Genomic DNA, 25,489 nt, shown 5'->3' with positions numbered 1-25,489 from the left:
GCAGTCAAAAGTTTAAGGTAGAATGTTTGAGGAATGAGCCAAAGTCTGAAAGGCCAGCCCCAATCTGGCCCCTTCTGTAGCTGAGGCTTCTCCAGTTCTGCTGTCTCCATCCAGGCTATGGTTTCCCCTTGGGGTGTGCTTCTTAAGACTCCGTGGCATTATCGTCTACATCACAGCTGTGCCGTCAGCTGGGGTGAGTATCAGAAGGTTCAGCCCTGTGGGAGAGATGCTTGGTCTACAGATCTGCTCTCATGAGAAGGCACCACCTAACCTGGTCACAGGGCCACACCAACCTCTCACCTTCTCTCACTGTGGAAACCATTTCCCCATCAAGTAAGCAACACAACCATTCTTGCAAATAGCCTGAGCCTTTGTGGCGACCCAAAGCTTTCCTGGTTTCTGCAGTTCACTGCATGGTCCCAACACAGTGATCAAAAATTTCCCCCTTGGTCTACCCAAGTTTCCATCTTCGAATGCCCCAAGGCTGCCTATAAAGAGGGGACATGGCTTAGACCCCAGAAGGAGGCTGCAGCTTTGAGTCGCCAAGTCCCAACTCTTCTTGGCCACCACTTGGGCTCTCACTCGGCTGTCAGGCATCACGGAGGTCCCCGGGGCCACCCTGATTGTCCCACTCCTCTCCGCAGCCCCCCTGTGAGTCTGTCCTCCCTTTCTTTTGCCCTGTCCCCTGCCGCCCCCTCTCCCCACTCTCTGACCACGGCTTGGGCCACAGTGCCAAAATCTTGTTCCTGATCCCTCTAAGTAGGCGACTTCAGAGAGATTTCAGACACTGTTTCCTGAGCAGAATTTCCCTTCTCAAGGGGTTTTAGCAATTCTAATCTCCGGCTCTGGAAGAGAGTGGGAGGGATTCCTGGGAAAACGAGACCCAGATGGGATTCTGACAAGAGATGGAACCTGTGTCCAGCTGGCTCCCAGTGGTGTGGCCTTCACTCTCCTTAAGAATCCAGTTGAGACTCCCCAGTGTGAGACAGAAAAAGAACTAGTTTGTTCAGAAAACTAAATCCTCCATAGAGAGGCACAGAGACTCCAAACCAAGACAGACAACCCCGAAAGAGAGACACAGAAATAAAAATGTCAAAGGAAAGAGGAAATGCCAACTTCCTCCTGGATCCCCCCGCCCATCATCCTCCCCTCCGGCAGCGCTGTCTCCTTCAGGTCCGCCTGACCCTCCAGGTGCAGCTGGTTCACCTTTTCCTCTGAACAAGGACTTAGGATCAGTCTGTCCTGTTTCTCACGGTTGGTGCCAACACCCCGACCGCCTGCTGCTGCTTCTACATCGCCTGGCAGATCCCGCGTAAATTCATGGATGACTATTATGAGACCAGCCGCCAGTGCTCAAAGCCCGGTGTCATGTAAGGGCCAGTTTCCTTGCCCACCCTGGGGAAGCAGACTGGGGGTCTGGCCTGAGGCACCTCCTCAGAGCTCAGGACACCAGGAGAGGCCACTGCCGTGTTTTCTGACCTGCTCCGGGGCCTGCAGAGAGTCCTGGAGGGTCTGCCCCCCAGGCAGAGGGACGAGTGACAGCAGGAAGTTGGCTTTCCCAGGGGAACCCCGTATGAGACACAGGGGTGGTCTGTAAACCCCAAGAATAGGGACATGATATAAAGCATGTGGATAGGCTCTGAGAGGTCTGGGGCAGAGAAGGAGGGAGGGGTCACGGTGGGCCCAGGATTCCCCTGCGGGATTCCTCAGTGTGTAATCCTTCCACTCCTCTCCACAGCTTCCAAACCAAAAGAGGCCAGGAGGTCTGTGCCGACCCCAATGAGGACTGAGTCCAGGAATACATCACTGACCTGGAGCTGAGTGCCTGAGTGGCCTGGGAGCTTCAGGGAACGTGTTACATCTATGGCAGATGGGGGAGCAGGACAGTAACCCTGGGACTCCAAAAGGCACCTCTCCTGTGGGTCACATCCCCGCCCCCAGCCACACTCTGGGGCCCTCCTTAACGTTGATGTATCTTATTTAACTTTTGTCATTTATTTCCACTGTCGAAGTGGGTGATGTAATGAACATTTGCTCTGACACCGCATGTCATCCTCTTCACCATCCATCCCTCCTCCTTCCTCTTCAGTTCTTCGGTTCTCTCAATATGTGGACCAATCAGTGTGATTAGCGCTCTCTTGGCAGAAATGGCATCACACACAACAAACAACACATGCTGATTGAGTGCTTTTGCCCGGCACCATGATTCAAAATATCGAAGGCTCTTATATAAAAGGTAAACCAGCATTTTCCTTGTGCTGACTCTCTTGATTTTGTTTTCCCAACTAACCTGAATCACAGGTTGAGAGGAATACTGGGGGAAGAAGTAGGGAAATATGAAAACGGGCAGAAAGCAATGAGAAATGGATAAAAGTACTAGTAGAGGGACACCAGACATCTCCCTGGAGACACTTTCCTGGGAAGTTGAAACTGACATATTATTTTGTAACCAAATCACAATGGATATGGTCTAGGAAAATTTCCTAGTTAAATGAATACCATGGTGATGCGAATGTGTGCACACAAGTTCCTTTTCATAAATGATTTCCTCAGAATGATGGCTAACACTTGTTGAGGGCTTACCAAGTGTTGGGTTCTTCGCTAAGTGCATACATTAGTGCTGTGCTAAGTGCTCACATTAGTGACAGTCTAGCCACCCCTGCCTGCAGTCTCTCAAGGATACCCTACCCGCCGGTTGACTGAGAGCCTTGGTCACCTTCTCTGTTGTTCTGCACTTTGCTTTCTCGGGGAATGTTCTCCATAGCCACACCTGAGCTGAGGCTTGGGGGCCAGAGTGGCCAGAGTTAAATATAAATACAGGATGAAGAATTCTTCACTATAAGGTTGTCCCATGCAATAGATGGGACATACTTATACAAAAAGTATTTGTCGTGTATCTGAAATTCAATTTTAACTGGGAATCCTGTATTTCATCTGGTAACCCTACTTGGGGTGCATACCTATATCATAAAGGCTGCCTAGTTCCTTCTGGAGATGGGTGCTATAGGATTGGCTTGAGGGCAGAGCACTGCTTTTCAACCTTGAATTCACATAGAATTACTTGCAGGAGCTTTTAAAAAAAACTCCATTGCCTGGAGCATACCTCCAAAGTTATGGATTTAATGAGATTTAGGTGGGAACTGGGCAGCAGTAATTTTAAAATGTTAATGCACAGGTAGTTTGAGAACCGATGATGGGGTGTAGTCCTAGTCTGTTTTTGGCTGGTCTTGGGGTTTCAGAGGCAATACAGCTCCTTTCCCATTTTTCAAGGTTCTGATATGTTTTTGGTCAATTCCACTGGATGGTTAATTAGCAGAAAATCCGTCAGCTACTGTTACTTTTAGAACGGGGTTTTGGAACTCCTCGCTTATAGCACAGTACTGGGAGCTCTGGGCGTCCCCTTTACCGTCACACCCCTCTCCCCCACGTCACTGGCTGCTATCTCCCCATGGCCCTCTGCTGATGAAACGATGCCACAGGCATGGAGGTTTCCTTAATTAGCTCCAAGTATGTTGCCGCAGTTGATGCCTCCAACTGCATCCCAGTTGCCTGCGTCTTCACAGAGAACATGATGGTTCATTTTGTCCACAAGATAAATATTTAAAGGAGGGGTCTGAGAACGGGATGAATCAGGCTGTATATGGACCCCACTTTTTTGTCCTCTCTATTCTCTCATCTTCCCATTTCTTCTTATACTAACATTAGCTTGGAGGAGAGAATTCTGCTTTTCCAGATGACTGATTCTCAATCAGCTTGATTTGCAGGCAGCAAGCAGAAAGGGTTTCTCTCAAGCAAACTATACTTTTTTCCTTCTCTGCTATTGGAGAAGCCAGTTTCAAAGTGAGCTAATCTCTTTCTTAGTGGGCTTTGCTCATGTATGCAAGAAGTAATCAGTCTTCAACATCCTGAATTTTGCTTTTGGATGCAACCTTGGTAGGCAGATGACCTTAGTGAGAATATATGAGGCCATGGGGGTGACCCGCTGTTGTGCTGACTAGAGGTATCCTTACTGATTTTGCATTCAGCTCCTGCCCTCAGCCAATTCCACTTTTGGGGCCTGCTGCCTGCAACACTGCAGTCTGTGTCACTTAGGGATGTTTTGAGTTACTGTATCAGAAAAGCTGGCTCAATCTGACTTACCCGATAAAGGAAACTTGTTAGTTCACTTAACTGAAGCTTCAGGAAGTATTGATTGACTACCTTCAGGCAAAGCTTGATCCAGTGGTCCTTAAAGTATCACCATAAACCATGTTTCTTTCTGAATTTCTTTTTTTTAAAATAGATTTTATTTATTTGTTTGTTTACTGGTTGTGTTGGGTCTTTATTGCTGCACGCGGGCTTTCTCTAGTTGCAGTGAGCGGGGGCTACTCTTCTTTGCGGTGCGTGGGCTTCTGATTGCGGTGGCTTCTCTTGTTGCGGAGCACAGGCTCTAGGTGTGCAGGCTTCAGTAGTTGTGGTCTGCGGGCTCAGTAGTTGTGGCTCGCGGGCTCTAGAGCGCAGGCTCAGTAGTTGTGGCGCAGGGGCTTAGTTGCTCCGCGGCACGTGAGATCTTCCCGGACCAGGGCTCGAACCCGTGTCCCCTGCATTGGCAGGCGGATTCTTAACCACTGCGCCACCAGGGAAGCCCTCTTTCTGAATTTCTGATCTCCCTTTCATTTGAGAGCTTCATCCTAGGACCTCAACTGTAAAGTGAGTCATTTTGCTTGCAGGCACTTCCAGATTTTATGAGTTCCCCCACCCCTCAAGATCCCTTCACTGCGTTTCAAGAGGAGAATGACCTCTCTTCACACAGGTGGAACCCACTAGGCGGTCCGCTCTCTTTCTTCTTCCTATAGGTATAGAATGTGCTTGTTGACTTCCTGAGCCAGACTGAGTGGGAGAGAAGAAAATGAGCTAAGGGGCAGGGCAGAGAAAGGAGTGAGTTTCCTCTTGGTCAAGCGACCCTGTGGAAGGTTCTGGAGCTTGAGCCTTCTTCTCAATGACACAGCACAGATTGGGGAATCATATATCCCACCTTTTCTGGGGAAGACCCCGCTTATGCTGGTTGTGCCAGCATAATTACTAATAGTATCCTCTTTGACTCTCAGAATGGTCATCCTACCAATAGGAGGTCTAAGTCTTGAAAGGTCTCTAACGGCAGGAGCTCAGTGTTGATGTCCACAAAGGTCCCTGGCTGTGTGGGCAAAGGATGCTGAAGTACAGTCTGCACATCACCTGTAAACTCTTACACCCAACGCAGGGCCAGGTGTGCTCCAAGAGGGAGACTTTTCTTAACATGCTCAGGCTAGCGAAGGCCCAGGTGTGCTGCCAGTGCTGTGGACTGAGGGAGAGATGAAGGATGCGGGCAGGAGTGGGATGTCAACACCAGGGAACTATGCAAAGAGAGGACCCACAGAAACCCCTTCTGTGCAAAGAAATGCACGTGCTGCCCAAAAGAGCATCAGTGGCTTATTGGTATTAAAAAGAGAAGCAGAGATAACAAACAGAAGGGAAGTTTAAGTTTTCTTAAACTGTTAAGTTTTCTCTTTACTCCAGTATCACCCCACATAGACCACCCACCTCGCCACCATACCAGAAGAATTAGGCCTTTAAAAGAGTGGAGGGGAAGGGATCCAGGACCAAACTAAAGCCTCATCCCACTCCAACTCCTCTGAGCCCAAGTTGCACCAGTGGGAGGTGTGGAGGTGGGGAGAAGTGGAGATGAGATCAAATTTGAGATTGAAGTTTTAAACTGAAAGAATTTTAATTACTGAATGTGGCCAGAAAGTTATGGGATCTGCCCCAAATGTTGTTAAGGTGGAACCAGCAGTGGGAGAAAAGTTCAGCATTTTATGTTTATTTTCTGTAAGAGTCAGGATAGGACAGGCTATAGTTCTGTAATGAACAACCCCCCGGTACATTAACAAAATAAAAGTTTCTCACTTGCACAAGATCTGATGTAGGTTGGATCATTGGTTCTCAAAATTTAGTGTGCTCCAGAATCACCTGGAGGGCCTGTCTAAGCCCAAGAGGCTCTAATTCTATATGTCTGGGGTATGGCTCAGCTCTGCTTTTCTGTTGGGCTTTCAGGTGATGCTGATGTCGCTGGCCCATGAACTATACTTTGAGTTGTACTGATCCCAGAGCAGCTTGCCTGGTGACTCAGGAATCTAGGCTGCTTCCATCCCGTAGCTATAGCTTCTGGAATGAGAGAGAAGGAGACAGAAAAGGCATACTGCTTTTAACTGTTCTGACCCAGAAGTGACACACGTCACTTCTGCTTACAGACCATTGACCAGAATTAGTCACAAGAGACCAACCCAGCTGTAATGTAGGGAAACATATGGACTATTTAGGGAGCACTGTCTCTGCCACTTACTCTCAAACAAAAGGCTAACCAAGGAAAGAGGTCTGACCAATGTGAACTTTTTTTTTTGGCCGCGCACGCAGATTGCGGGATCTTAGTTCCTCCACCAGGGATTGAACCCGTGCCCTCAGCAGTGAAAGCACCAAGTCCTAACCACTGGACCGCCAGGGAATTCCTGACCAATGTGAACTTGCAGTCTATGAGAGTATTTTGCTTTTTCTTTTCCTTCCCCCCCCTTATTACTAAAAGATGAATGTCAGTTTAGTACTCATCCTACATATGAGGTATTCATGCAATATTCGTGCTGTCAAGATGTGGACTAAACCTTAGATCTGTTGGGAAACATTTCAATGCTCATAGGCCAATAGTGTAAGTCGTCAGATGTTGAGAGTCCACAGAAGCAAGGAGGAGGCTCCATGGCTTCAACAAGAGCAGAGGTTCCTCCTGTGATCACTCCTAATAATGCCCACACACTTGTCATGGGTGGTTTGCTATGTTGTTGGGCAGAAGGGAGAATATCTCAGAATGGGAAAGGATTATAAAATGTTGCATGGGAGGAGCTCTGTGTGCAGGTACGTGTGCGTGTGAGTTTGTGTGTGTGGAGAGAGAGAGAGAGAGAAAGAGGGAGAGAGAGAGGGAATCCTGAGTCAAAATGTACCCCTTGGAGCTAGACAGGATATGTCTGTTACCTTGATCTCTTGATACAATGGACAGCATGACATTAACCGACATTCCAAAGTTTTCTGAGCCACTGAAGTCTCAAAGGCTCATCCCTTCAATGGTGGATCTAGATCTTGAGCAGGGGATTCAAATATCTGGGATACCACATATAGCTGGGGGTGGGCTGTGGGAGGATGAGATGAGGACAAAGAGAGCTAAGAAGGGGCAAGTTTTTGGAGTAAGACCCCAACTTAAAAAGTCTTGTCTCTTAAATGAAAAAATTTCACACACTCATATGTATGAAAATCAAAGGACAAAGAGTGGAAAATGAAAAGTGGAGCCCTCCATTTCTTAAAAATTGTGTTTCCCAGAGGAAATCACATTTAACAGGTTGAGAGGTATCACATCACATGTCCTTCTTATGTTTATGTAAATATATAGAGCTTTTACCAAAGCAAGCATTATTACATGTAGTTCTGAAACAATTATGTTATAACAAAGATATTTGTATATTTACAGATACACATATGAAGGGTATATTTTATATACATAGCTTTAAATTAATGTCATGGATACGTTTTCATCTCAGCACATTTACATCTACTTCATCATTTTCAGTGGTTTCGTATTTATTATGTGGCTATTCCATTTTTGATGAATTTGTTGCTCTTTCATTGCTTTCACAAACAGGGCTGCAAAGAACATCTGTATACCTATACCTTTATGTCTTTAGATAGTGTTTCTCAAAATAGATTCCTCAAAATAAGATAGATTGAAGAATGCGTACATTTAAAAATTTGCTAGAAACTGTCTCATTACTCTTCAAAAACCCTGACTATCAAAATTCCACTCTGTGATGCTAAAAAATAAAGAGTTAAAAACAAAACAAAGTAAGTAGGGCTTAACAAAAAATTAATATACATTTGCATTTGTCATAAGCACGTGGAATTTCTCCCTCCTGAATTTTACAACAGAGACTCTGACTTAATCTAACTTTCTTACGCTTAAAAACATAATCTAGGCCAGGACTCAGAAAACTTTTCCATAAAGGGTCAGGTGGTAAATGTTTGGGGCTTTGCAGGCATACAGACTCAGTGGCAATTATTCAACTCTGCCACAGTAGTGAGAAAGCAGCCACAGACCGTATATCATGGAATGGGCATGGCTGTGTTCCCCTAAGACTTTGTTTACAAAAACAGTCTGGAATTTTTTTTTTTTTTTCCGGCCGTGTGGGGCGGCATGCGGGATCTTAGTTCCCTGACCAGGGATCAAACCCATGCCCCCTGCATTGGAAGTGCAGAATCTTTAACCACTGGACCACCAGGGAAGTCCCAAAATCACCTTTCATTTTTAACTTTCAGGAATATGTGGCCTCTAGATGTGTGACAAACCTGAAGCCTGGCTCTCAAGCTGAGGCACAAGAACAAGCAAACAGGCCTCTTTTACAGAGAGCTGGGGTGTGTTTCAACCTGTTATTTGTGCTGTGCCCTGAGGCTGGTAGCCTGTTTTCCATGATTGTTACAGTCTTGAGGGACCCAGGAATGCAAACCCCTGTGGCCGCTAGAGTCAGAGGTTCACAGGGCATCCCCTGGCAGCAGCCACAAAGCCTGGACACCAGATGGAAAAACATGGTCACCAGGAATGTGTAAAAGCCCGTCTCCGGGAGATTACCAGTGCTGTGGAGAGTGGCAGGGGCTGAGCACAAAGATGGTGTCCACTGGTGGGAGGGTAAAGATGCCTTATGCTGAGAAGAAAAAAAAAGAAAAAACAATAGCTGCTGGCTTTAGTAGAGCACAGAGAGAGCGCAAAAATGGTTCTACCATACCTCCATCCTGGAGATTATCCCAATGGCCTGCCCCTCAGGCCAGTGCTTTAAGTTTAGCAAATGCGTCTTTTTGGCCTCAAGTCTGATGCTTTTCAAATGGCTGCTTCTGTGCTGGGCCCTGGGGCGAGTGAATCTGCAGCATGAGACCCTTAAGAGGGGTTTCTCAGTTTGCTACAGCTCTTTGGATCTCGTGGACACGAGTCCCATTGGTTTTCAAAGCCTGATCTTTGGGGGGGATCACCTCTCAGTTGCAGGTCTTAAAAGTTGGGGTGCCTGAAAAGTTGATGGGTTACAGACCTTTTGCTCCTCAGGGAGAAGCTCCCGGTTTGTGATTTCCTTCCTGACTGTGGGTGGTCACCCTGGGGGTGGGGTTAATGGCCAGACCACAGCTCAGACCCTTCTACCCTCCTCCCATGTGGTACATTTTTTTAAAACTGAGGTATATTTACAATATTATATTAGTTTCAGGTGTACAACATAGTGATACAAAATTTTTATAGATTTCACTCCATTTATAGTTAGTATAAAATATTGGTTATATTTCCTGTGCTGTATATACCTTGTAGCTTATTTACTTTACATATAGTAGTTTGTACCTCTTAATCCTCTACTCCATCTTGCCCCTCTTCTGTTCCCTCTCTCCACTGGTAACCACTAGTTAGTTCTCTGTATCTGTGAGTCTGTTTCCTTTCTGTAATATTCACTAGTTTGTTTTATTTTTTAGATTCCACACATAAGTGATAACATACAGTATTTGTCTTTCTCTCTCTGACTTCTTTCACTAAGCGTAATGCCCTCCAAGTTCATCCATGTTGTTGCAAGTGGCAAAATTTCATTCTTTTTTAATGGCTGAGTAATATTCCATTGTATATATAAAACCACATCTTCTTATCCATTCGTCTATTGATGGACACTTAGGTTGCTTCCATACCTTGGTAATTGTAAATAATGCTGCTATGAACATTGGGGTGCATGTATCTTTTCGAATTAGTATTTTCTCTTTTTCCTGATATACACTCAAGAGTGGAATTGTTGGATCATATGGTAGTTCTAATTTTGTTGTTTGAGGAAACTCCATACTATTTTCTACAGTGACTGCATCAATTTACATTCCCACCAACGGTGTACAAGGGTTTCCTTTTCTCCACATCCTTGCCAACATCTGTTATTTGCGGTGTTTTTGAAGATAGCCATTCTGACCAGTGTGAACTGATAACTCATTGTGGTTTTGACTTGCATTCCTGTTGATTAAAAATGTTGAGCATTGGGCTTCCCTGGTGGCCCAGTGGCTGAGAGTCTGCTTGCCGATGCAGGGGACACGGGTTCGTGCCCCGGTCTGGGAAGATCCCACATGCCGTGGAGCAGCTGGACCCGTAAGCCATGGCCGCTGGGCCTGCGCGTCCGGAGCCTGTGCTCTGCAATGGGAGAGGCCACAGCAGTGAGAGGCCCGCGTACCGCAAAAAAAACACAAATAAATAAACATTTTAAAAAAAAATGTTGAGCATCTTTTTACGTTCCTGTTGGCCATCTGATGCCTTCTTTGGAAAAAGTTATCTTCAGGCTTTCTGCCCACTTTTAAATTGGGTTTTTTGTTTTTTCATTGTTGTTGTTGAATTGTATGGGCGAGTTATATATTTTGGATATTAACTCTTTATGAGTCATATCATTTGCAAATATTTTCTCCCATTCAGTGGGTTGTCTTTTCATTCTGTTGATGGTTTCCTTTGCTGTGCAAAATCTTTTAAGTTTAATCAGGTCCCATTTGTTTATTTTTGCTTTTGTTTCTTTCGCCTTAGGAGACAGATCCAAACAAATATTGCTATGATTTATGTCGAGGAATGTTCTGCCTTTGTTCTCTTCTAGTAGTTTTATGGTTTCCAGTCTTACATTTAGGTCTTTAATCCATTTTGAATTTATTTTTGTACATGGTGTGAGAAAATGTTCTAATTTCATTCTTTTACATGTAGCTGTCCAGTTTCCCTAGCACCACTTATTGAAGAGACTGTCTTTTCTCCATTGTATACTCTTGCCTCCTTTGTTGCAGATTAATTGACTATAAGTGTATCGGTTTATTTCTGAGCTCTCTATTCTGTTCCACTGATCTTTGTGTCTGTTTTTGGCCAGTATCATATTGTTTTGATTATTGTAAGATTGTAGTATAGTCTGAAGTGAGGGAGCGTGATTCCTCCAGCTCTGTTCTTTCTCAAGATTCCTTTGGCTACTCGGGGACTTTATTGTTTCCATATAAATTTTAAAATTATTTGTTCTATTTCTGTTAAAATTGCCATTGGTATTTTCATAGGGATTGCATTGACTCTGTATATTGCCTTGGGTAGTATGGTCATTTTAACAATATTAATTCTTCCAATCCATGAACATGGTATCTTTCCATCTGTTTGTATCTTCTTCAGTTTCTTTCATTAGTGTCTTATAGTTTTCTGAATACAGGTCTTTTACCTTCTCAGGTAGGTTTATCCCTAGGTATTTTATTCTTTTTGATGCAATTGTAAATAGAATTGTTTCCCTAATTTCTCTTTCTGACAGTTTATTATTACTGTATAGAAATGCAACAGATTTCTGTACATTAATTTTGTATCCTGCAACTTGACCAAATTCCTTGATGAACTCTAGTAGTTTTTTCATGGTGTCTGAGATTTTTTATGTATAATATCATGTCATCTGCAGATAGTGACAGTTTTACTTCTTCCTTTCCAATTTGGATTCCTTTTATTTCTTTTTCTTGTCTGATTGCTGTGGCTAGGACTCCCAATACTATGTTGAATAAAAGTGGGGAGAGTGGGCATCCTAGTCTTGTTCCTGACCTTAGAAGAAATGCTTTCAGCTTTTCACCATTGAGTATGATGGTAGCTGTGGGTTTGTCATATATGGCCTTTATTATGTTGAGGTATGTTCCCTCTATCCCCACTTTTTGGAGAGGTTTTATCACAAATGGATGTTTAATTTTGTCAGGAGCTGTTTCTGCATCTGTTATTCTTCAGTTTATTAATGTGGTGTTGATTCACTTTGATTAATTTGCAGATATTGAACCACTCTTGCATCCCTGGGATAAATCCATCTTGATCATAGTGTATCGCCCTTTTAATGTATTGTTGGGTTTGGTTTGCTAATATTTTGTTGAGGATTCTTACATCTGTGTTCATCAGTGATACTGGCCTGTAATTTTCTTTCTCTGTGATATCTTTGTCTGCTTTTAGTATCAGGGTGATGCTGGTCTCATAGAATGAGTTCAGAAGCATCTCTTCCTCTGCAATTTTTGGAATAGTTTGAGAAGGATAGATGTTAACTCTTCTCTAAATGTTTGGTAGAATTCACCTGTGAAGCCATCTGGTCCTGGACTTTTGTTTATTGGGAATTTATTTTGTTACCAATTCAATTTCATTACCAGTAATTGGTCTGTTCATAGTTTCTATTTCTTCCTGGTTTAGTCTTGGGAAATTGCAGATTTCTAGGAATTTGTTCATTTCTTCCAGGTTGTCCATTTTATTTGGCATCTAATTGTTTGTAGTAATCTCTTATGATCCTTTCTAATTCTGTGATGTCAGTTATAATTCTCTTTTTTCATTTCTGATTTTATTAATTTGAGCCCTTCTTTTTGATGAGTCTGTCTAAAAAATTGTCAATTTTGTTTATCTTTTCAAAGAATCAGGTCTTAGTTTCATTGATCTTTTTTATTGTTTTCTTAGTCTCTATTCCATTTATTTCTGTTCTGATCTTTATGATTTCTTTCCTTCTACTAACTTTAGGTTTTGTTTGTTCTTCTTTTTCTAGTTCCTTTAGGTGTAAGGTTAGGTTGTTTATTTGAGATATTTTTTGTTTCCTGAGGTAAACTTGTATTGCTATAAACTTTCCTCTTAGAACTGCTTTTGCTGCATCCCATAGATTTTGGATCATTGGGTTTTGGTTTTCATTTGTTTTCAGGTATTTTTTGATTACTTCATTGATTTCTTCAGTGAGCCATTAGTTGTTTATTAACATGTTGTTTAGCCTCCACTTGTTTGTGTTTTTTGCAGTTTTTTTCTTGTAGTTGATTTCTAGTCTCATAGCACTGTGGTTGGAAAAGATGCTTGATACGATTTCAGTTTTCTTAAATTTACTGAGGCTTGTTTTGTGGTATAGCATATGATCTATCCTGGAGAATGTTCCATGTGCACTTGAAAAGAATGTGTACTCTGATGCCTTTGGATGGAATGTACTATATATATCTATTAGGTTTAATGTGTCATTTATGGCCAGTGTTTCTTTGTTGATATTCTGTCTGGATGATCTGTCCATTGATGTAAGTGGGAGTTAAAGTCCCTTACTATTATTGTGTTACTGTCAGTTTCTCTCTTTATGTTTGTTAATATTTGCTTTATGTATATAGGTGCTCCTATGTGGGTGTATATATATTTACAATTGTTATATATTCTTTGATTGATTCCTTGATCATCATGTCCTTCTTGGTCTCTGGTAACAGTCTTTGTTTTAAAGTCTATTTTGTCTGCTATAAGTATTGCTATCCCAGCTTTCTCTCTTTTTAAAAAATATTTATTTATTTATTTATTTTTGGCTGTGTTGGGTCTTTGTTGCTGCCCGTGGGCTTTCTCTAGTTGCAGCGAGCAGGGGTTACTCTTCATTGCGGTGCATGGGCTTCTCATTGTGGTGGCTTCTCTTGTTGCAGAGCATGGGCTGTAGGCATGGGCTTCAGTAGTTGTGGCGCGTGGGCTCAGTAGATGTGGCTCATGGGCTTAGTTGCTCCGTAACATGTGGGATCTTCGTGGACCAGGGCTTGAACCTGTGTCCCCTGCATTGGCAGGCAGGTTCTTAACCACTGCGCCACCAGGGAAGTCCCCCCAGCTTTCTCTTGATTTCTGTTTGCATGGAATAACATTTTCCATCCCCTCTCTTTCATTCTGTGTGTCTTTATATGTGAAGTGATGTCCTGTGAGTCTCAGCAGTGCACTCCCCTCTGGTTACTAGAGCTATATCCTCTAGGGGTGTGCCCTATGTGGGCTGCTTGGATCCTTCTGTTGTGGTGGGCTGACTACTGTGGGTGGTCTGGTAGGCTTGGCTGGCTCCTGGTCTGTTTGGTTGCCAGGCCCTCCCTTGTGTGGAGGCCACCAGCCACTCCTTGGGGGGGCCGGGTCAGAGGGTAGGGTCAAGGGTCAGGCTGGCTGCAGAACCCTGGGGGGACCCTGGCGCTAATGCTGGCTCACTAGTGGGTGGAGTTGGGGCACAGGAGATCCCTGGACTGGTGCCCACCCACTAGTGGTTGAATCTAGGTCCTGAGGCTAGTGCTAGCCCACAGGTGGGCAGAGTTGGATCCTGGGGTCTAGCTGCAGGGCCCAGGGATCCCAGAGCTGGTGTTAGACTGCTGGTGGGTGGGAATGATTTCTGACATAGCTGGCTGTGGGGTCTAGGGTATCCCAAAGCTTGTGTTGGCATGCTGTTGGGCAGAGCCTGTGTCTGGTCAGTCCCAGGGCTGGTGCTGGCCTGCTGGTGGGTGGGCTGGGTCTGGCAGGCTATGGAGCTGCAGTTTTCCTAGGCCTGGTACCTGCCCGCTGGTGGGTGAGGCTGGTTCTGAGTTTAGAGTAGGCTCACTGGTGGGTGGAGCCAGGGCCCAGCTGGTCTGAGGGTTGGTGCTGGCCTGCTGGTGAGTAGGCTGGGTCCACAGGTATTGAGCAAGGTTTTCCTGGGGCTCATGTTAACACACTGGTGGGTGAGACTGATTTTGAATCTAGAGCAGGCTTGCTGGTGGGAGGAGCTGGACATTCTGAGGCTGGTGTCTGCCCTCTGGTGGGTGGACCTGGGTCCTGGGTCTCTGGCTGTAGGGCTCTGGGGGTCCCAGATCTAGTGCCTGCTCACTGGTGTGTGGGGCTTGGTCCTGGGCCCTCTAGTGTGTAAGGCTGTGTTCAGGGGAGGCCATGGGCTCGGGGGGTCTTAAGGCAGCCTATCTGGTGGTGGGTGGGGCTGTGTCCCTGCCCAGTTAGTAGCTTGGCCTGAGGTATCCCAGGACTGGTGTCTATGGGCTGGTGGGCATGGATGGGGCTGGATCTGAGGCTAATAAGCTAGAGGGAGGATTCCAGCATGGCACCTGCCAGCACCAGTGTCCACATGGTAGAATGAGCTCCCCAGAATGGCTGCTGCTGGTGTCTGTGTCCCCGGGGTGAGCTGCAGTTGCCTCCTGCCTCTCTGGGAGACTCCCCAAGATCAGCAGGTACGTCTGACCCAGGCTCCTATCAAATTACTGTTTCCATCCTGGGTCCTGGAGCATGTGAGATTTTTGTGTGCACCCTTTAATAGTGGAATCTTTATTTCCCATGGCCCTCTGGGACTCCCAAAAGCTGGCCTTCAAAGACAAATGTTCTAGGAGCTTGTCTTCCTGGCCCAGGACTCTTGGCCTGGGGAGCTCAATGTGGGGCTCAGACCCCTCACTCCTTGGGGAGAACCTCTGTAATTGTAATTATTCTCCTGTTTGTGGGTTGCCCACCTGGGTGTATGGGTCTTGACTGTACGGTGAATCCTCTCCTCCTGTCTTGTTGTGGTTCTTTCTCTATATCTTTAGTAGTAGAAGATCTAGTTTGGTAGGTTCTTGTCTTTTTCATTGATAGGTGCTCTGTAAATAGTTGTAATTTTGGTGTGCCTGTGAGGGAAGGTGAGCTCAGGGCCTTTCCATTCCGCCATCTTGCCCTGCTATCCACTGTCGCTCTTTTCTGTTTGCTGATGTGAAGTAGCTGCTCAGGTAGTTTTCAGGTCTTCTGCAGAGGAAATTGTTCGGTACGTAGCTACAGATACAGCATGTCTGTGGGAGGAGGTGAGTTTGGGATCTCCCTAAATCACCATCTTGGACCACTTCCTCTATTGCTTATTTGCGCTAATCTTAGGTTTAGTCTCTGTCTCCCTCTGCAGAGAATGCAGCTAATTGAACAGTCTGTCTCTTGTTCCAGTTCCATTTGGGAACCTTAATCTGTTCTAAGAAGAGATTTTTCCTGGTCTAAGAAGAGATTTTTTCCAGCAAGAGACTATCTCTGTAAATCACCTATAAGGTGACACTGAGGTTACTTAGCTGGTCACTGGGAACCACCTGAAGCTGGATTCTGCCTCCTATTGAAAACCCACCCAATTTTCCCACTCCCACTATAGGACAAGCCCCCACCCTTCCTTCTGGGTACATAGAATAGAAAGCTAGAACTCCTTTGGAAAGAGAAGCCCCCCCTGAACAGATAGCCCAGGGCATTTTTGAAAACCCCTTGGGAAGTCCTGTATTTCACTTGGTACCTCTGTACATAGGGCTTTAGTGATGTGGTCTGATCTGAGCCAGAAAGTGGGGGGACAACAGCAAATGTCAGCACGAGGACACTTGTGAGAGGAGGCCTGGGAGCAGAGAGCCCTGGTGAGGAGGGCAGTAAGGGCTCAAGAGTGTGGGCCAGAACAACTCGCTGTTGCCAGCCTCCTTCTGGGGTCTAAGCAACGTCCCCTACTCTTTTTTTTTTAACATCTTTATTGGAGTATAATTGCTTTACAATGGTGTGTTAATGTCCCCTACTCTTAAGACCTAAGTGGTGGACTATTGGGAGATAGAAACTCGGGGTGATGAGAGAGGAAGTTTTTAAGCCCAGTTGTGCCTTGTTGACTTGTATATGCAAGAGGGGTCTTGGGTGACCACAGGGCTCAGGGTATTTGCAAGAATAGTTCAAGTGCTCACTTAACTGGGGCTGTTTATGGGGAAGTGGTTTCCACGGCGAGAGGAGGTGAGATGTGTCGTTGTGGGACCACACTTAGTTGGCTCTTTCTCTGTAGAGCCTTATAGTCATAATTTCCCCCAGCAGAAACTTCTGTTATTCCACAGCTGTTCTAACTGCATAGATGTGGCATTTGCAATGATGCCATGAGTCCTGAGCAGCACAACCCAATTTAAACCACACCCAAGTAGACAGAGTTATATTATCAAAGCCTGGGCTTCAGGAGTGATGAGAGGGCAGGCTGCTTTTCAGACACTCACTCATTCAAGAGAGGTTCATCAAGGGCTCTCAATAAACACAAAGCAAAGGGGATAAAGACATGTTAGGTGGACTTCCCTGGTGGCACAGTGGTTAAGAACCCACCTGCCAATGCAGGAGACACAGGTTCGAGCCCTGGTCTGGGAAGATCCCACATGCCACAGAGCAACTAAGTCCGTGCGCCACAACTACTGAAGCCCATGCACCTAGAGCCCGTGCTCCACAACGAAGAGAAGCTACCTCGATGAGAAGTGCGCGTACCGCAACAAAGAGTAGCCCCCACTCGATGCAACTAGAGAAAGCCCGCGCGCAGCAACAAAGACCGAATGCAGCCAAAAAAAAAAAAAAAAAAGACGTGTTAGGTATGGGGGTAACATACATAAGGAACCTTAAAATGATCTTAGCCTTTGACCAAGATAATCCGTGTCTAGGAATCTATTTCCTATATAAATACATTCAAATATGGAAGAAAGTTTACGCATAAGAGTATTTGGTCCCCAGCATATTCATAACAATTTAAAATTGGACCCAATTTAAATCATCTACAATATGGAAATGGCAAAGAAAATTATGGTATCTTCACTTGGTTGGCTCTTAGGGAGCCTTTACAAACAATACAATGACATGGGAAATGCTTAAGTTCTAATGATAAGTTAAAAAAAAAAAACCCAAGGTGCAAATAGGCTTATTTTAATCAGGACCTACCCCATGTCTGGGGATGTGGTCAATTCTATATATTTTTTGTGGATGCTGTTCCCAGGAAAGAGGGAGAACAGAAGCAGCAGGTATGATGTGTCCCCTGCCATCTACCCCTTAGTCTGTCTAATAGTAAAGGATTCTCCTCTCTTCCTCAATATGGGCAATTTCAGTAATGATGATTCATTATTCTGAGAGTTCTCTCATTTTCCTCTTTCCCCCGTCTTTTGCTTTTATGAAGCAGGTTGGGTAGTGTTTGTGGCAGGACCAGTTCTACCCCACTTAGTGTATCCTGGGATGAACATGTAGCCCTATTTTCTGGTGGTGACTGTGCCACTATGAAGAGCTTAATGTCTCTTTTGCCTCAGATTTGGGCAATAGTCATTTATAGGGTAACAGGAAATACACAAATCAGCATCTTCTTAAAAGTAAAGTCATTCAGGAACGGAGAAGACTAAAAGTTTCTAATCTAGAGAGCAAAGGAGAAGACATGTGTATCACACCCAAAGTGTTAGTGTTGTTAACTCAAGAAAAAAATCTATAGGAAAAACAAACACACACACACACACAAAAAAAACCACATAGTGAGAACATGTTTTTCCTGACCAGCACCTACTCTACATCCTTCTTGATACCATAAACCCACAGTTCCTTTGGGAAGCGATTCTTGCTCATAATTCTCAGATTTATGTGAAATTCATCCAACCATGATGCAGGTATGTGCCTCGATTAGCTTAAGCAAATCAATGAAACCCATCCCCTTAGCCATAGTGATTGGTTAGGAATTGGATTTCTGACCTGTCAGTCAAATCTGAAAGAACCTAGTGATTTTTTTTCCCAAGGGAGACACAGCGTCTCTCTTCCCTGAAGAAAATGAACAAGAATTCATGTGACACTGGAAGGTACCGGCAGCTATCCTGGGACTCGTACATGGAAGGGAGGTCAGAAAGAGAAAACGGGACCTGCAGGGCATCACAGGGCTGCTGCATCCAGCCTTTCCTGGAGCCAGAGCCTCCCTGTATCCTTTGATCTTGGAACCACAGGGTTCATTTATTCCAGTCTCTTTGAGGTAGGGTTGCTTGTTTGTTTTCCTTCTTGCAACTACTAATATCCTGAGAAATACAGAGTTCTGTATCTGTGCAGAGATACAGAGTCTGTTAAAAGTAACAGCTCGTGACTGAAGCATGGGATTAGCTGAACTGAAAAAGCAGGGAGTTTGGTGAGGACTTTGTTAAGTGGAAGTGGTTTGGTGTGTCTGGGAATTACCTGGAGGCTTGTTAGACACAGATTGCTGGGCACCACCGCCTAAAGGGGGAAGCCCGGGGCGAGGGTGGGGGGGGTGTTTGCTTAGAATTTGCATTTCTAATGGTTCCCAGATGCTCCTGCTGTGGTCCGGGCAGGACCTTTTTTTTTTTTTTTTTTTTTCGGGCAGGACCTTTTGAGAACCGCTCTCACATGGTACTGCTGGTGCTGGTTGACCTGTGGTCTATTGCATCTCAGTAAAAATCTTTTTTTTTTTTTTTTCCTTTAAGTAAAATTCTTTAAGAAAGAGCTCAGGCTGCTTTGAAATGGGCTTATCTGACATCGAAAAAGGGAAACAATTCAGCTTTGCTAAGAAAGGCCTTTCCAGTCTGTCAACTGTTGTCAGTAATCTGGAGTCTGGAAGGCTGTAAATGCAGGTATTTCGACTTCAGTCTGAAGTTAATGTGAATAGAGGCAGGGAGGTGAGAGACTTAACAGGAGAGAATCCTGAGCTCTGACTATGGGTCCTAAGTCCCTCTCTCCACCCTCTCCTGTGAAATATTTGTCTTCCTTATTTGAAGTGGACAGTCAGCTGCTTGTAAAGGCGCAGGGAAGGCGTGGCTTTGGGCATCAAATATTCATCACTTTTGCATGTTGCTCCATCTCTGCAGGGGCCGGAATGGAGGCAAGCGCTCTCCCGCCACGTGGCTAGAGGTAGGGGTGTAGGGGTGACTGTAGTATTGAGGCCCATGCTAGGAAACACATTCCCAACACCAGGTAAAATGCAAGGTATATGACCAGGCAAGCTCTCCCTTTTGGGTTATTGAGCTCATGGAATAGATCAGAAGCCTGCTGTCATTAGATGGGCATTATTTGCGGGACTTCCCTGGCGGTCCAGTGGTTAGGACTCCGCTCTCCCAATGCAAGGGGCACGGGTTCGGTCCCTGGTGGGGGAACTAAGCTCCCGCACGCAGCGCAATGCAGCCGAAGTTAGCTGCCCAACACCTAAGGCAAACTCCAGGCTCCTAACTCACATGGATAAGAAGTTGGCAGCTCCCGAAAAGGGCTCCTCGCTGGCACACATGTGTGTCCACAGAGGACAGTCCCCAGGGAGGTCAACCCCCAGGGAGGTCAACCCGAGAGGCTGACTAAGCACTTCAGTCAAGTCTCGGACTCTGAAATGCCCTCTACATTGGTTAATAGTGCAATTCCCACGCTCCCCGCTCCCTCACAGGGGTCTTTATTCTATTTACACTTTTTGTTCGCAACACTTGTGTTGAGTGATCGGGCACGGGTTAGCTTTCATTAGCCTTTGGGCTGCTGGACCTTGAGAAGCAGTGCAGCATAAACGAGCAGATTTTGTTTGTCCCTAGATGCTGGAAGCCAATAGAGAAGAAGTGATGACAGCCTCACTGCTTCTTTGGGGACAAAGTTTGTTCCTCTCATTCTCCTGATAGAATCTTCGCACTTGTCATGGTGTGGGTGGTAATGGTGTTAGGGGAATGGGGCCCCCGTAAAGGAAGGGGATTATAAAATGTTTTCTAGGAGGAGCTCTGTGTGTGTGTGTGCGTGTGTGCGCGTGTGCGGGTGATATGAAAGCCTTGGGTGAAAGGACTTGCTCCTTGTATTGTCCTCGTTATGTAAAAGCCATTATGGCACCAAGACTGTGAGCTAAGCTGAGCTCTCTTTGTGTCAACTCAGAATCTCAACCAGAAAGTAGTTTTGATGGATGGAATATCACCTGTCGAAGGGTGGGTAAGATGAGACTGGAGAGGTGAGCAATACATGCTCATTGAAAACTAAATCAAATAAAAAGTACAGAAAATAAAAAGGAGTCCCCATTCCTTTAAAGAATAAAAATCCCATTTCCTCTAAGAAACCATAGTTAGCTATTTGATATGTATCTTTCCAAATATGTGCCTTTGTAAATATATATGTATATCTGGTTTTTTAAAATAAAAGCAAAAATAATGTCATTCGATACATATAGTTCTGTAGCATATAGGTAGAGTATATATGCATATACTAGATGTAAACAGATATACCTTTTGCACCTAATATTATGGACACTTTCCATAGGTATAGATGTGTGTTATCCTTTTTACTAACCACAGAATAGTCCATTGGTGGGCATCTCAATTCTCTTCTGATGTAATCTTCTACTGGTTTAAATGGTTGTTCCCATTTGCTTGCTGGTTACAAACCGTGCTGCAAAGAATATCTTTGTGTCTATATATAGTCCTGTCCTCTGGCAGTGTTGCTACAAAACAGATTCCTAGAAATGGAATCAGGGCAAACGGTATCTTGGTCCAATAGTGTGTGCATTTTAATGTTTGTTTAGCAGTAGTGTTGAATTGTACTCTAAAAGTTTCATAACTACAATTCTAAACTAATTTGGGGTACAAAAATTAGATTATTTTAAACAACATGAAACAATTGTGGGTCATAAAAATTAATACATGTTTGGTTTTCACACAAGTCTTTAGCATTTCTCCTCCTTCTGCCGAAAGGACCTGAGCTCAGTGTACATTTCTTATAGTTATAACTCAGGCAACCTATCTATTAAATAACTGAGTTGTCACAGTAAACCTATAAACAGAATCCTGCTCCACATGTAGGCTGGTTATCTTTTCCTTCTCTAACATTAGCCATGTATTTTGTGGAGCATGGATTCTAGGAAAATAATGTACAATATACCTGTTACCATATGCAGATGTGCACTGCATTTGGAAAAGAGCAGTGAATTCTATTGACTATTTCAGTGGTTCTCAGCTGTTAAAATGCATGTGGAACACCTGAAGCTTGGTAGAAATATCAATTCCCAGGTCCACACCTAAAAATTCTGATGTGAGTGGCTTAAACAATCATTGCTTGTAATTTGAGTACAGGTGGATTACATTTTGGGAAATAACTTGGTTACTGGTTAAGAGCAAAGTCTGTAGTTACATCAAAATCTAGTTTTGGAACTCAGTTGTGCCGCTTACTTGCTGTGTGATCTTGGCCAATTTGCTTAACCTCTCTGAGCCCCAGCCCCAGTTTACTCTTCTGTCAAATGAAAATATTAATAGTACTTAAACTATACTATTTCATTGTGAGGAGCAAATGAACACGGCAGAAAAAGCACTCAGCCTGGAGTAAGTCTCAAATATGTTAGTAACCGTTATTCAGAAAGTTTGATTTATCGTAAATATGTATTATGAATACTCTTCTTAATGGTATCCATTCATGTACATTATGATTTGATTCATAAAATAGTCGTAATTTAAATGTCCTGGAAATGTGGCTCCAGAGTGTTGACTGAAAAAAAAATGCATAACCTAAAAGTTAAGAGTTAAGTTTTATTGACAGACAAAACTGAGCACTTAAGCCCGGGACACAGCACCTCAGATAACTCTGAGGGACTGCTCTGAAGAGGCAAGAGGGGAGCCAGGATATATAGGAGTTTTTGCAACAAAGACCAGGTAGTCAGAGCATCAAAAGATTACTGTTAATTAAAGAAAACCAGCTGTCTCAGGTTAAGGAATTCAGTGCTTTTGTATGTATGGGAAGATGCAGGAGACTGGGCTCACTGAAATCATTCTTCTGATATGAACCTCAGCTACCTGGGGCCAGCATCCTGTGTTTTCTCATCCCGAGTTTCCTCAGGAGGCACCATTGGGGGTGGCAGCAGCAGCTGACTGCTAGATGGTGGGCAACCTGTTTCTATCCTGAATTCCCTCAGGGCGCACCTCCGGAGGGGGGCGGCTGTAAGGTGATGGCTTGATGGCGGCAACATTCTTTGTTTACCGATACAGCAGGCAATATTTTTCATTCACAAGTGTAAAGCAGAGTAGCTCTGTGGTAGCCCCCTTCCATCTCTCCCAATTTTCCTCCATTTCCTATCTTCCTATTCTTTAACCTACTATTCCTTTCAACCTGTGATTCTTTTTTTTAATTAAGTTTTTTATTGGAGTATAGTTGATTTACAATGTTGTGTTAGTTTCTGCTGTATGGTAAAGTGAATCAGCCATACGTATACACATATCCACTCTCTTCTAGACTCCATTCCCATATAGGACATTACAGAGCACCAAATAGAGTTCCCTGTGCTATACGGTAGGTTCTTATTAGTTATCTTTTATGTATAATAGTGTGTATATGTCAATCTCAGTCTCCCAAATTATCCCCCTCTTCCCCGTTGGTAACCATAAGTGTGTTTTCTATATCTGTGACTCAATTTCTGTTTTGTAAATAGGTTCACTTGTACCATTTTTCTAGATTCCACATATAAGCAATATCATGATATTTGTCTTTCAGAGAAAGTCAACCAGTGATTCTGATTTGCCAGATAAACAAAACCAAACTCAATGCCAGTTTACTTTTCAAAAGAGCATCTTTATTATTTCACTTTGCTGAACACAGCACTGAACGGAAACATCCAATACACGATTGTCAGTCTGGTGGCATTGGCACCATCTCTGCGTAGAACAAGCTGCCGACAGTCAATTGTCAGCAGAGTGCAAGTGAATGGGGAAGGGAAGGTCTGTGAAAAGGTGTCTTGGGACCTCTTGGAGCACACAGTCCCAGACACAGTGGGACACTGAAATTAAATTACAAAAATATGAATATTATATATAAATAAGTTGCAATCTAAGTTAGGAGCGAGTCCCGGAGTGTTGCTGTTTGGAAACAAGCAGCACACAGGAGAGGTAGCTGTGGAGGTGACAGGGGTATTTCCAAGGCTCAGACCCCTGCTGCCCAGTCGGGCCACTGAGGTCACTGGGTTCCTCAAAACTTCCAGGCCACTCAGGCATTCAGCTCCAGGTCAGTGATGTATTCCTGGACCCAGTCGTCACTGGGGTTGGCACAGAGCTGCCGGCCTCTTTTGGTTTGGAAGCTTTGGAGAAGGACAAAAGAATTACACACTGAGGAATCCAGCAGGGGGATCCTGGGCTCCCTGTGGCCCCTCCACCCCTCTCTCCTGGGAGGCCCAGGGCCTGCCACTCCCTCGGGGACCCTCTGCCTACCTCAGTCCAGAGAGACGCTCTCCCTGACTCAGGGGGCCCCTCAGAGGATGCAGCCTCCTTCTTCCCCTCCCTCCCTCTGGGCTGGCCTAGCACCCCCTGACTCTGCAAGCCTGGCCAGGTCAGGTCACAGCTCAGAGACCTGGGTCCTGTATACTTGATAGGCCCCGGCGGGCTGGGCTTGCCAGGATGGCACCCCTGGCCTGTCTGTGCCCTTGAGTGCTGACTCCCATCCAACATCCCATCTCCCCAGAGGTGGGCGGGAAGACTGGCACTTACATGACACCGGGCTTGGAGCACTGGCTGCTGGTCTCAAAATAGTCAGCTACGAATTCGCGAGGAAGCTGCCAGGCATTATAGGAGAAGCAGCAGGCCGTTAGGGTGTCAGCCTCAACTGTGGAGGAAGGGACAGAATGAGGCTGAGTCATAGTTCAGAACAGGATGAGGAAGACTCGGAAGGAGAGAGACAGCCTGGCTTAGGGCACAGACTGGGAGACAGGTCACTGGAAGGCTCTGGGCATTTTTCCCTAGAAATATCCCTGTCTCTGTCCTTGTTTCTGTCTGCGTCCTTCTTTATTTTTGACTCTTCACTGTGGGCTCTCTTTCTCTGTGTGCTCCAGACATCCAAACAGACTGTTCTTATCACATCTCCCTTCAGGAAATTGTTTCTGGTTCAAGAAGTCACACCCCAGCAAAAGAAAAACCTTGGACAGCTCTCATGAGACATCCAAGGGACAAACTCTTGGGACTTAGCGTGAGTTACTGGAAGACTGACACCATGGGGCGGTAACCAAATTTGGACTCTGCCTCTTGCCAACTCTTTTGTTTAGGTCCCCATTTTACCATCTGTAAAATGGGACTGTAACTCCCCAACCCTGGCTCCAGATCTGAGGACCCCTTTATAAAGATAAAAATTAAAATCTTGAAGAGAAAGGCCAAAATGTTTCATAACCCTTTAAGAAGATCTTTATTTTCTCTTGGGGGCTCTCAAGGCCAAGTAAAGTTTGGTGTGGGGACCCCTGCAACTACTGCACAGACTCACATGGTGCCGAGAAGACCTGGCTGCAGAGGGCCATGGGGCAGAGGAGGACGGCGAGGGCAGCAGCGGGCACCTTCATGATGCTGAGTAGACAGAGTGTGGCCTTGAGTGTGGGACTGGGTGCTCGCTGCTGCCTGCGTCCTTCTTTAGTGAGAGGCCATCTCCCCAGCTCTTTATAGGCAGCCCTGATGGGTGGGGAAATGGAATCTGGGAGTGAGGAAGGAAATTTTTAAGCATCGTGATGCTTTCACACTGTTTCATAACTCAGGGTCCGTGGCAACCACAGGGGCTCAGGATATCCAAGAATAGCAGCTGTCAGCTACGAGTCTCAGCCCGCAACGCATGGCTTGTTCTGGTTTCATGTGAGGAAATGGTTTCCCCTGTGAGCAGCGGCAGAGGGGTGTGTGCCCATCCAGGGCTATTCTCAGCCGGTCCGTTCCCCTCACGACTTCTCCAGCTCTGACCTTTCCACAGAGCTGAAACTGCTGCGTTTCCCCAGCTGCTCTAACCACAAGGATAGGGCAGGTGTGATACCGCCCTGGAGGGTGGCACAAGCTTCCCTTGGATGCAAGGGACTTAATCAAGGAATCCACGCTAGGGGACTAGGAAGCATGAGGTCACGTTTCCGTCATGCGTCCAGTCATCAGTCACCGAGTAACCAGGGGCACTGGGTTAAAC

At 45.1% G+C, this 25,489-nt stretch overlaps 1 protein-coding gene across 1 annotated transcript; it reads right to left on the bottom strand.

The window, feature by feature from the left end:
- Positions 1-22,052: 22,052 nt before the first annotated feature.
- On the bottom strand, positions 22,053-25,041 carry LOC111163731 (C-C motif chemokine 3-like). Its single transcript, XM_022552677.3, has 3 exons — positions 24,815-25,041; positions 24,052-24,166; positions 22,053-23,645 (listed from the first exon to the last, which is right to left on the bottom strand). Exons 1-3 carry the CDS (start codon positions 24,888-24,890, stop codon positions 23,555-23,557), a joined length of 282 nt encoding a protein of 93 aa, XP_022408385.2. The 5' UTR covers positions 24,891-25,041; the 3' UTR covers positions 22,053-23,554.
- Positions 25,042-25,489: the final 448 nt, after the last annotated feature.

Source organism: Delphinapterus leucas, chromosome 19 (genome assembly GCF_059928025.1).
Source record: "Delphinapterus leucas isolate spDelLeu-1000000601 "Yukka" chromosome 19, BTC_Dleu_Yukka2, whole genome shotgun sequence".
In the NCBI taxonomy this organism is placed as follows: Eukaryota; Metazoa; Chordata; class Mammalia; order Artiodactyla; family Monodontidae; genus Delphinapterus; species Delphinapterus leucas.
This window is presented reverse-complemented; position numbering and strand designations above follow the sequence as displayed.

Excerpts from the sequence above, each read along its gene's own strand:
- LOC111163731 (XM_022552677.3), bottom strand. The coding sequence starts at position 24,890 with ATGAAGGTGCCCGCTGCTGCCCTCGCCGTCCTCCTCTGCCCCATGGCC. Across the intron at positions 24,167-24,814 it reads CCAGGTCTTCTCGGCACCAT|TTGAGGCTGACACCCTAACG; the intron begins GTGAGTCTGTGC and ends CTTCCTCCACAG. Across the intron at positions 23,646-24,051 it reads TGCTCCAAGCCCGGTGTCAT|CTTCCAAACCAAAAGAGGCC; the intron begins GTAAGTGCCAGT and ends CCTTCTCCAAAG.